Source organism: Clarias gariepinus, chromosome 28 (assembly GCF_024256425.1).
Source record: "Clarias gariepinus isolate MV-2021 ecotype Netherlands chromosome 28, CGAR_prim_01v2, whole genome shotgun sequence".
In the NCBI taxonomy this organism is placed as follows: domain Eukaryota; kingdom Metazoa; phylum Chordata; class Actinopteri; order Siluriformes; family Clariidae; genus Clarias; species Clarias gariepinus.
In genome coordinates, this window is record NC_071127.1 from 6,845,001 (window position 1) to 6,857,398 (window position 12,398).

General features: G+C 41.4%; 2 protein-coding genes across 13 annotated transcripts in view; one reads left to right on the top strand and one right to left on the bottom strand.

Moving 5' to 3' along the window:
* Window positions 1-4,161, top strand: part of kansl1b (KAT8 regulatory NSL complex subunit 1b) — a 68,199-nt gene extending 64,038 nt beyond the window's left edge. For all 5 annotated transcript variants that reach the window (XM_053489793.1, XM_053489794.1, XM_053489796.1 and 2 more), the window contains exons 14-15: window positions 946-1,210; window positions 1,311-4,161. In XM_053489793.1, the coding sequence (XP_053345768.1) occupies window positions 946-1,210; window positions 1,311-1,544 (499 nt within the window). In that variant the 3' untranslated portion in view covers window positions 1,545-4,161. The remainder of the gene's footprint in view (window positions 1-945; window positions 1,211-1,310) is intronic.
* A 2,743-nt stretch (window positions 4,162-6,904) lies between these two features.
* Window positions 6,905-12,398, bottom strand: part of maptb (microtubule-associated protein tau b) — a 44,045-nt gene continuing 38,551 nt past the window's right edge. For 7 of the 8 annotated variants that reach the window (XM_053490487.1, XM_053490483.1, XM_053490488.1 and 4 more), the window contains one exon: window positions 6,905-11,239. In XM_053490487.1, the coding sequence (XP_053346462.1) occupies window positions 11,024-11,239 (216 nt within the window). In that variant the 3' untranslated portion in view covers window positions 6,905-11,023. Of the gene's footprint in view, window positions 11,240-12,239; window positions 12,358-12,398 lie in introns of all 8 variants that reach the window. The other variant, XM_053490485.1, reaches the window with a different exon arrangement.

Sequence of the window (12,398 nt, forward strand, 5' to 3'; positions counted from 1 at the left end):
GTGTAAGGCTTAAATGTAGAAAAGCAAAGCAGCAGAGATCCGATTGATCGATACCGGGTCCTTTTCCGGTCGCCTTCTATGTGTGCGAAAGCTGGACATTTAAGAAGGCAGACAGAAGGAAAATCCAATTTTTCGAACGACCGTGTTGGAGGCAAATTCTGTGTATATTGTGGACGTCAGCGGTCACAAATACAACAATCCTCGAGCTTGAGTCAAACTCAAAAATGTCACTGGAGGACAAAATCACCAAGCGTACTTTGGTCGCGTCATCCATTAACACGAGTGTTTGGCGTAGTCGGAGGGATGAGAAGAAGAAGACGTCGAAGAACATGCTGGAGGGACATACAGTAATCACTGTCGATACACACAATTCATCGATAAATTAAAGAAGGCGGTCAAAGGTGGGAAAGCGGGGCAACGACAATGTGAGCAGGGAGTCGAGCTCAAATTAAATCAGCGCCTCATTGGAGGAACTTGACGTTTCGGTTTCCTCCGTCAGCACCATTCACTTAACCTCTAAATTAACTACAGTGTGTGTGTGTGTGTGGTGCAAAAATTCTATATCGCTCACACCCCCAGCGCAGAGCATCTCAGACAAATTTCTGTTTGGGGTAAACGCTGATGTGAGATTGACTCCGATTGGTGCAAAAAATATATATAATTCAGCTGCAAAACAAACCTCAGAGGCGTCGTTCCTTTCTTTCTTTTGCTGTCGGAGGTAAACGCAGCGCAGTGAGAAGGTAATTAGGAAAACAACCTGCCCCGGGGCTGTTGGCTTTAAAAATAACTTGAGTCGGATGTTTTTAGGGTCGTTGTTACCATGGTTACGGCATTGAACCATTCAGGCAAAGTTTTCCCAGAATCCAAAACCTCCCATCACTTACCTCCCTCTCTCTCTCTCTCTCTCTCTCTCTCTCTCTCTCTCTCTCTCTCTCTCTCTCTCAGATCGTACAAGTCAGTGGACGGACGCAGCACTCCGCTGCTGGGTGGGACAACCCCGTCCACGCCTCAGCCCTCGTCCCCTGACCCCTCCCACTTCCCACTGCTGCAGGACTACAGCTCGGCGCCGTCGCCCTCACCCTCCAGCCCCGCCAGCCCGGAACTGCTCACGCTTTCTCACATGCACACGCCCGCCTCCAGGGACTCCCACAGGCTCCTGTCGAGCGAGGACACACGCTGCTCCACGCCCGACACCAGCTACGACGAGACGGTATGAGAACACGCGGTACACAAAAGTGTGACGTCAGTGCTTGCGCAGACGCGCGTCTAAACCGTGGTTTGATCCGCTTTGTCTCTCGTTCGTTCCTCAGCCCGTGCTTCCGTGGGAGCGCAGAACGTTCCCGCTGGACGCAGAACCGGCGCCGGATCAGCAGCTCCAGGAGCAGCAGGCGAGTCCGGGAGGCGACCGCACGTTTCGAACCGCGAGGCGGATCTCCGGCTGCCGGAGCGGGTCCAGGTCCGAGTGCGAGGGCGAGCCTCCGTCACCGCTGGCTGAGGACGCGGGACGCCACAGGAGCAACTCCTACAGACACACACACTGCTGAAACGTTCTGTACCCTGTCAAGACTCGAGTGTCTTTCTTTCTCTCTCACACATACACACACACACACACACACCTTCAGCTTCAGCGTCGTACAGAGCAGTTTATTAAAGCTCCTGCTGTTTGATATTCAAACATCACTTAATTCTTTCACAGTTTTCAGTGAATTTGGTGAGTTAAAGATTGGAAACAAGTAGAGATTACTTTGTTTGTTTGTTTGTTTGTTTGTTTTTTTCTTTCCACTGGAAGTGTAGATTAAGTAAGTAAGATGCGGTGGTAAGCTGGAAGGGGCGGGACACCGAGACTCGGTTCAGTTTTGTCCCGATCATGTGCACTTGCTTTGCTTTGGAACGGACTGAAGAGATTGTAAACCGGCGGGTTGACCCTGAGCTCCCTGTTGTTAGTGATTGAGGTACAACCCAAAACCACGCACATGAACGTCTGACCATCAGGCTTATTATCATCATTATTATTATTATTATTATTATTATTATAATTCATTTACTTATTTTTTTTCCCCAGCACTTATATTCGTTGATTCTCACGCGGGTCCAGCTTTAACTCACACCTCGATTAATCGAGTCCGCCTTCAGGTTTATTTACGCAACGGCAGCATTTTAATATTCTTCCGAGACTCCATGGTGTTTGATTCCGTTCTGTTCGTCCCGCTCACGACTGCAGCACTTACTTTCCTTTTATTTCATCCTGCTGCCCGAAATAAGAAAGCCGATCCCCGTTAAACGCAGGAGAGCGTCCTCCGGCTCGGACCGTCCTCCGGCTCGGACCGTCCTCTCCTTTGTTTGTATTTGCACTCTGACGCTCAGCACTCTTCTGTTCTCCGCACATCATTCCATCGCGCCGGGTGAAACAACGCCCACGTGGCACTTAATGCCAAAAAAAAAAAGGAAGAAATCGTGTTTGGTTGCTGAACCGCTTTTTTTTTTGCTGCGTCACTCATTTCTCTTCGCTCCGCCCCTTTTTAATTCTTTTGCAACTTTTCCCAAACTGAAATATTTCACATACATGCAGCACTTTTTAATTTTTTTATTATTATAATTATTTTCTTTTTTTTTATTATTATTTTTAATAACAGTGCTGTCCTCCTTTTTTGAAATCAACCTGCGTTCGATTCTTGGCTAAAACAAAGCACGTTATGGATCGATGAGGAGGCGGGGCTTAAACTTCAAAATGTACAAATCTGTACAAACCTCCACAGAAAAGCTCCAGATTCACAATCGATTATGTGTTTTTCGATTATCATAGGCAATGTTTCTATGACGTAATGACATTGTTAGGTCTAATCTGATCAACGGAGAGCTACGCTTCCTCTCTAGCAATGTTAGAAAATTTTGTATTTCAGGTTTTTTCCAGTGAAAATGGTTCCTCGTGTTCCCAGAACCTTCTTTTACAGTCCTGGAACATGGCCGTGCCATCGGGAAAGAAAAAGTCGCAGACCTGAGCGACTGAAGAACCCCAGATCATAACACTGTCTCCAGATGCTTGTACAGTGGACAGTATGCGACTCTCAATCTCATGGCCATGTGAGGAAATTGGAAAGACGAGGGGGCGGAGCTAAAACGTATTAAAAAAAAATATGAAAACGTGAAAATCTGTACGAACTTTCACACAAAGTGCCACCTTTCTGTGTCGAGCTACAGAGTCACAATCGATCATACAGTTTATGATTTTGGAAAACAAACGTCAGGAAATGACAAAATGCCATAATTAGGTCTAATCTGATGAGTGGATGTCAGAATTTTAGATTTTTTTTTGTTTTGTTTTTTTGCTTATTTATGTTTTCTCACCATTGACTTTCTCACTGCATCTCATTTCTCTTCTGCGTTTGGTTTGTTCAGCTCTTTCTCCGCTTCGGAAGCCTTCGCCTTTCTCACGTTCTTCCCTGATTATTCTTGTTTTGTTTTGTTTCAATCCACTGGACGGTCCGTAACGCCGTTTGTTACACCACGGGAGTATCTCGTACTCGGGTCTGAACATCATTACAATGCGCACTCGTTTACCAGTAGGTTTTTTTTATTAACCCTTTAAAAACCAACGCCTGTGTGTCTGAGTCAGAGTGAGTGAGTGAGTGAGTGAGTGAGTGTGTGTGTGTGTGTGTGTGTGTGTGCGCGAGCGCGGTGCATGGTGTAAAAAAAACGAAATAATAATGCCATGAAAGAATATCTGCTACAGGCCCGTTTTTTTTTTGGTTCCTTTTCTTTTGATTAATAAACACGCCTCCTGGTGGCGACGGTCCGATCAGCGAGTGGTGAATTTGACTGGGGTTGTTGGGTGGGGAGAGAGCGAGGGGGGGAAGTGGGGGAGGAGTTTGGGTGTAGGAGGAGTCTGGTGTATTATTTAGCATGTAATAGTTTGTATTATATAAAAAAAGAGTATATTTTGTAAATACATTATTTGATTCTTTACCGTGTTTGATTTAATTTTTTTTTGTTTTTTTTTAGTTTTTTGTTTTTTGAGGCTGTAGCTGTCCTGATTGTATAGCGAGAAGACGCGTACAAAAATATTTAACAACTTTCTTTTACGGAAAATAAAAGTGTATGGATCATTGGCCAATCTGACAGCGTTTGTGCTTCTCCAAATTAAAAGTGAATTATATTGTATCATTCTTGTGTCTGATGGTTTTTATTTCATGGTTTAATAAATAATCACCCGATGCGGCAGGATGGTGAAATGAAACCCTGTAAGCCGTGTGAAAGGTTGTACTGTAAGTGTTCTTCCTTTCATCTGTGTCATGTGATCAAGCCCCTACGATAAACAAGACTTCATAAGATTTGAATTAGGGCGTGAAGTTAAAACTCGGCATGTTTCCCAACTCCAGCTGTGATGTAGCAGGATGTGTGTGTGTCTTCACCATCCAAGACTCATCACTTCAGACACCTCATCATAAATAATAAACATTAACTAATAGTATTTAATAAAACATTTACTGTTAAGAACAACTGTTTGGTTTACCTTAAAAAAAAAAAAAAAGAAGAAGAAGAAAAAGCCTTCACTGTAATATTTAATCTGATTACATTCAGCTTTAATTAAAGTGCAGATTCATCGTGGAATTGTTTCTTACAGTATGTGATATCGCAATGTTTATTTCAATCCAGAGTCGCATAGATATTTGGTCAAAATCTTGCATTGGTGACGACAGACTTTCAAAAAGCTCCTGGGATACATCTGTTCCATCAGGGACCAAAAAAAACCTCCATAGATGTGATTCAGTACATTCATGTGGTCAGCTGACTTCATTTTATTGCCCTATACCGTTACTGAGTCTCGACCTGAGTAATTGATCAACCCCAGATCATCACACTCTCTCCAGAGGCTTGTACAGTGGACACGCCCATCACTCTGGAGTAGGCTCAATCTGGACTCCTCAGGTCACATGACCTTTTTCCATCTTTATGCTTTCCAATAAACAGAAGCCTTTTTTTATAAGTCTCAATAACGTTGTTTTCACGCAGCTGTTTAGTCCCAATCCTAGTCTCAATCCCAGTTCTCATTACATTGTGTGTGTGTGTGTGTGTGTGTGTATGTGCATGGAAATGCTCTTACTGTCACAATAAACATTGCTCTGGGTTCTACTGTCAAGTTTTAATGATTCAACTTCAAGAGTTTAACCAATCTTTGATCATAGTCATTCCATCATCATTATTATTTTAATTGATGTTACAGGTTCAGCACCATCCTTCCAGGTTTTAAGAATATGTTGAACAGTTCTTGACCCAATCTCAGCCATTTCAGGAATCTCCTCAGTTGTTTTCTTTGCCTAATGCAGGTCAGTAATTGTATCCCGCCAAAACAAGTCCATGGTACCTGAAACCTTCTAATCACTGCATTACGCATCTGATCAAAGCTCCTTAGTGTTTGCTTAGACAGGGTTTTTAACAGAAAGTGAGCAAGGCGTGACACACTCTTGTTGGTTGGTTGGTCAGATTGTTAAAAGAATGTTTGCTGAATCTTGCTTGTTTGTTTTTTTGGAATATGTGCTGTATCTAACCAATAGAGGGAGCCAGACGGCTATTGAGTTAAAAATGTAAACAAGAGAGCATTATTGATCAGAATTCCTTCAGGAGAAAAGCATCCTACACACATCTCTATTGTGTTCAGATGAAGTGAATCAGGACGCTGTACACAAGATCAATGAGGTAAGAGTGTGTTTAATAATCGTAAAGCGATGTACATATTTAATGCATAGCGTGTGTTGGAAAAATAGTGATTCGCTGGTCTCCTCTTTGCCAGTTCTCACAGTTCCTCTGTGTTCTGAAATCTTTATCACAAACAGCATTAACCTCCTCAAGAATTTGATCTATACTTACTCTTCTATTTGATCGTACTACACAGGCCGGACCTCACTCCCCATGTGCATCAGGACGGCTTGGCCACCCCTGACCCTGTCTCTAGTTCACCGGTTTTCCTTCCTTGGATCACTTTTGGTATGTCCTGACCCCTGCAGACCAGAAACATCCAACCAGACTTCCAGTTTTGGTGTTGCTCTGTCCACGTTCTCTAGCCATCACCATTTAGTGATAATTTCTGTTTTTACTCAAATGAGGATGGGTTCCCTATTGAGTCCGGTTCCTCTTAAGGTTTCTTCCTACTGCCATCTCCGGGGGTTTTTCCTTGCCACTGTCGTCATTGCCCTTGGCTTGCTCACTAGGGAGAATCTGATCATTTTAATTTATACACATTCATATTTCATACAAACTTGAATAATTCCTTTGAATGTGTAAAGCTGCTTTGTGACAATGTCACTTCTTAAAAGCGCTGTACAAATAAAATTGAATGGAATTGAATTTAGGCCTTCTTCCAGTAGTAGTTGCTGGAACTGGGCGTTGTTCCTGAAGTTGATGTGTTAGAAGCAGAAAAAAAGGGCAAGTGTAAAGATTTAAGTGACTTTTACAAGAGCCAAATTGTGATGTCTAGAGGACTGGGTCAGAAAACTGCAGGTCTTGTAGGATGTTCTTGGAAGGAAAACCAGGGAACTGGCGACTGAGTCATTGGTGACCAAGACTTACTGATGAAGTGAAGGCTGGCCCGTGTATTCCGATCCAGTAGAAGAGCTCGTGTAGATCAAATCGATGAAAAGCGTAATGCTGGTTGTGACAAAAAAGTGTCTTTTTGTTTCTGTGGCAAAAAGGGGGGATCTACTCAATATGAGTTGTGCGGTCATAATGTTGGTCACAAAGTCTGATCGGTGTATAAATATATATATATATATTTAATTAATAAACACTGGAAGTGTGGTGCAGACTGATGGAGTGTTTGCAATAATGTCTCTGGATTGGTGTGTCATTAGAGATATCAGTCAGAAGAAGTACACACACACATAAAAAGCTGAGGACATGTAAAGAGGGGGGGGGTTCAATACCAACTTTATTTCCAAATCCGGGTTCACAGCAGCCAGAGTGAATGTAAAGGAACTAATAAAACGCACAAATACAGTGAGGACAATCACAACCGTTAAGCTCAGAGTGGACTGGGAAAACCTCAGCGCAGATTCTGAGGGAAAAAGAGACAGAGACAGAGAGACATCGCTTTCCCTGTCCTGATCAAATCCATCGGCCTGCTTTACACATGATGTACTTTTCTCTAGTTATGTTTTAATGAGGAGAAGGTTCAGCAGGTGATTCCATAATAGCACACAGTACAGAGATTTAGCGATGCACAATGCATGATCAATGATTTAAGGCCTACAAATTTGAGCAGACATTTTACTTCTGTTGTTTTAAAAACAAAGAAATTCTCCAGTATTCTGAGGACTCGTTCCTGTGATCTTGACGAGTCCTGGTAAAAGCTTTGGCCGGTTGGTTCCCCTCCCCCTCTATCATCTTATGAACGGGTAAAGGAACAGGCTGATCTACTAAAGGCCTCAGCGTACACCATGCAGATAAACTATGACATAATTGTGACCCAATTCAATCCCAGATGCATGACCATCTTCTCCCTGTATTCATGGAAATTAGTGTAATCTTTTGCAGAGCGCCACCTGCAGGATTGGTGCACTCGTACACAACGGCCAGTACGACACTGTGAGACCCAATGCCTAGATTATTGTTCAAGTTTCCCTTTTAAGCATCTCTTCTCCTGTTTTTATTTTATGCACCGTCTCTTTTTAGACGTGTGATTCAGCAGACAGGAAGCAGCGTCTCTCTCTCTGTCTCTGTCTCTCTCTGTAACATTGATACTCATTCACATCCTTGTTATTTTTTTCTTTTACTTAAATATCAAAAAGAAATAAAGCCGAGGTGCGTTAAAGATATAAAAAAGGTAATAAATATCAGGAAATAAAAAGAGAAAGGAATGCGCTCTTTTCTAGCATGTCTCACATCTACAGGTACACTTTTAACGAATGCTTAGTTTGGATTTTTTGCATGATTTTGTTTTCTTTCGTCGAATGCGTGTAAGAGCAGATCATGTCTGTGTGTGATGTTAAACTGCAGGTGATGAGTTGAAGCTGATGGATCGTTTAACTACAGAAAGGCATCATTTAGAACAGGATTTTAGCAGCTCTTGTATTTTTTTTCTTTACCCTAAAAATTTCATCCTCAGCGTTCACTATGTACATGAATCACACATTTAGTGAGCAAGGAAAAGGGAGGCACTTTTTTGTTTTTGTTTTGTTTTTGATCAGAACTTTCACTCTCTTTCATGCTCATCGTTACCGGTTTATCTTTTACGACTTGCAATATTAATCTAGCGTGATCGTGGATATGGCGAGAATGGATCGGGTTTATATTCACATGCTCACTGGAGCCGGACTGCATGCAAAGATTAACGCGAAGGTAAACAGTTGTAACATCCGTCACACCAACAACGTGATCATTTTTTTGTTTTGTTGTCTGATTTTTCCATGTTGTACCTGCTGCTGTAATCACAAAGACTGTCCAGGAGCTCATTCCCAATCTAAACATCCTGGAAACACACACTCTACTGTTTCTACATGCTGTAGCTTGTCCAGGTTTCTCTGTCTCATCTCTGTAGTTTTTTTTTTTTTTTTTTTATGCTGTTGTTTTAAATCATCGTCACCTTGATGATAAAATCGATTTTAGACGGGAACAGGACATGTACGCAAAGTTTCGCTGAAAACGTTTGGTGTCTGAAGAAAAAGGAAAATATGTGGATCTGCGAAAAAAGAAACTTAAGGTCTAAATAGTTTCGATATCATTTCATTGTATTATTATTATTTGTACAGATTATAATAGCAGAATAAACTCCTGCCCGTCAAAAGGGGGGTAAAACATTCGCGCCAATCAAAGCCACGCCTCCTACACAAGTCTGACAATAAGGGTGAAGACTTAATTGTTTAGTTATTTAAATAAATTTCAGGTTGCCACATGGTGTCACATCAAAGCCACGTATATGAAAGTCTTTAGTTGCGTGGAGTGTTACAGTATCTCCTCCCTGTCAATCACAGTCATACCAACCAATCAGAGACTTCTGTGAACTCTGTTCTGAGAGTTTTTCTTTCTTGCATTTTCTTTCTCCTGTGACGCAACAGTTTAAAAAAATGCATATACCTGACTTCATCTCTTGGACGAAGCACATCGGAGTCTTCGCCCTGACTCGTTAACTGCCATGTGATGGGAAAGTTCGCTAGGAATACTGAGCTGCAAACCACGAGGGGGAAACCCGCGTAAACTAACAGCTCCAGAACGTGTATGTTGATTACGATTTGTTATTTAGCTAAAAGTTAGAAGCTTTTATGACTTGTTAGATGTGTTAGTAAACTTTAGACACCAAAAAGAAAGCGGAAACTTTTGCTTACGTGTAATATTCGGTGAACCATTTTTCCGAGCAGGGTCGCATTCAATCACACCGAGTAATGTGTTTATTAAAGCGGCTTATCAGGAGCACACACGGGATCGCTGGAGTTAATCCTAATGTGGTACTGACTGGCTGAACTGTACATTAAATATATAAAGTGTAAAGCTTTGTGTTTGTGTATGTTTTTTACATTTACAGTACAGCAAAATGCACGGATTCACATTTGAGGCTGAAGACAAGCAAATGTCACAAGTAACTCTTCTCACGCTCGCATAAGTCTGGTACCGGGTTCTAATAAAGATGGAAACCTTACAGAGAGAATGAAAAAAAAAACAGGTCTAAACTTTATGCTCTTTATTCGCTATCTCAGACCGGCCAACCCTAAAGCAGAATGTGTAGGTCTCCAATTCAACAGTTAATTTGTTGAATTTCATGTGTTTGTTTTTTTTTTTTTTTCTTTTTTTTTTTTAGCTATTTCTTATTGAAGCCTGTTGAATGTATCTATATACTGCAAAAATGTCATGTTAATGAGGGTAAAAAATATTAAATGTATTTGAATGTAATAAGGTTCACCTGCCTTGTTTTATTGGCAAATAGTTCTTATTTCTAAATTTAAAACTTGAAGCGTTAGAAAGTCAACAGGATAAACAATTTTATTTAATTTAATATTAGTTTCATGTTATCGAAATCAAAACGCTGACAGAAAGGCAGACTGCGTCTCTCAGGTGCAGAAAAAAACATCGCGTCGAAAACGCAGATCAACACATTACTAAGGTGACATTGAGTAAGGGTCGGGGCTTTCGGTGAGTTCAAAACACTTGCGCAGCTGTCAATCATTTCCGACCTACACAATGATTGAATTGTTTTTCTTCGTGTATTTGAATTGTGCGATAGTTGCAGTGAGGTACTCAGTTTAGTATTTTAATTCTAAAGCTCCTAAGCAAAATGCATCAGTTCTGCTATCATGGTTTCAACGTTTGCCATATTTTTTTAAATAATTAATTAGTTAAGTGAGCACTTTGATCTTCACACATCAATTGTTTCCAGTTTAGCGGTTGGTTTAATGTATCACAGCTTGATCATTTGTATGAGTCGGGAATGAAACATGCCAGAATGTCAACGAGTCGCTAAATCATTCTCATCGTTAGTGGTTAAGACAGACTCCATGCTTACTTGTAGCTCATTTTGGTTTGTTTTCTCCCTCACAGTCCAATTTCAGGTAGTATTTATTAATACATGTATATATTTTTTTTAAATGATGAATCCCTACTAGTTAATGTAAAATGAATTGATGAACAATAATGAAGGAGAAGCTTTCACAATAAGGCAACTAAGCTGAGAGAGAGAGAGAGAGAGAGAGAGAAGGAAAGTCGGCATACAGTATGAAGCGGACGTTCTAGCAGTGTAGATTAGCTTCTGCGTGCTGTGACTGACCGGTCAGGTCAACACAGCACCACATGAGTTCAATTAATCAGACAGAACAATCAGACAATAGCATTAATAATGATCAGTCCCTTGCAGTCAAGAACCAAAATTCATGAAGAAATCCAGGAAGCACCCTTTATTTTTTTTATAACAGACTGAGGTGAAATGCTTGTTTTTTTTCCAAACCTTTTTTTTTTTAACCCTTTTTTAAATATTTCCATGTTGCAGCCTTGCGTTTATCTCAGTGGGGGAGGTGGTCGAGGCGCGGCGTGGCGCGAGGTCGAATCACAGGCCCTGCTTAGCGAGTGAGGCGGTCACCTGGTCTGCAAGCGTGGACAGCTGTGGCGAGTCGCTCATGTTGATGCTGCCGGAGGAGGAGACTTTGCTGAGGGGGCGGGGTGAATCCTCTGCAGACATGGAGGGGGATTTAACCACAATGTCGGCGCCGTGGTCAGTGCGGGCCTTCGCCTGCTCACGGAACGACAGCTTGTGAGACTCAATCTGATGGTCAAAAGAACAAAAAAGTTATTATAGAATACAGGACAAAAAATTATTCAATTAAAAAAAACAAAAAACTTCGCCAGTCTTTCATCCTGGAACATGGTTCTGGTTCAATCAAGGTTAAATGTAAAACAGTCTAGAAATATAAATGTGTAGCTTGTGTGTTATTATTGCATGTATGTGTGGGATGGGGGTGCAAGAAAACCAAACAAAAAATATAGTTGTTGTCAGAGTTTTTACCTTCTTCTGTATTGATTAAACCACTAATGTATTATTAAATTAATAATAGGTGATTGAATCCTCACAGTACTACAGCATCATTTATGATATTTAATCACATCCTCTTTTTTAAGACAAAGAATTCTCTCCAGAAAGTGGGGTGACAACTGATTAGTAATCCATACACAGTACCAGTCAAGAGTTTGGATCAGTTGTAAGGTCAGCTGTTCTAGAACAGTTCTTGCAATAACAGTATTGTGTCAAGTGCGTTTGCAAAACCCATCAAGCTCCATGATGAACCTGTCTCTCATGAAGACCTTCCCAGGAAAGCGAGACCAAAACTTACCTTAGACATCACCAATTAACCTCAAACACTTCAGATCAGAGCCGGTTATGAAGCTTTACAGATCATAAGTAGCAGATACATCTCTATATCGACTGTTCAAAGGGGATTATTGTGTATTTTAGATGAACGCCTTCAGCATTGTTTCGCAGTGTGGGAAGAAATCAACATCAGGAACGACCATGGAGTTAGAAGGGGTGTCCAAACTTTTGACTTGTATATGTATTGAATTTCACCTGTCGTATTGGCCGGGTGCTGCATATGTAATATTTAACATAAGAATGTTGGCGTACAAGGTTAAAAACATTATTGAGTTATTTACAAAATTATTGTTAATTCAATAGTTAGGAGAAAAATATTCACGATTCTGGTTTCAGCAGGTCTCCAGCAGCTCCAAGTTGGGCTGAGGAGAAATGCTTCACTTGCTTGTACACTTACTGGAGTGGTTCAGCTTTACGGCACTGACTTCCCCACACAGGGGGTCAGAGGGTGTGTCCCCGATTGAGTCGATAGAAGCACTTGATAACCTTGACTCTGCTTCCTTCCCCTTCTCTCTCTACAGCCATGAGAACATTCATCACACGGGGTGGGATTACA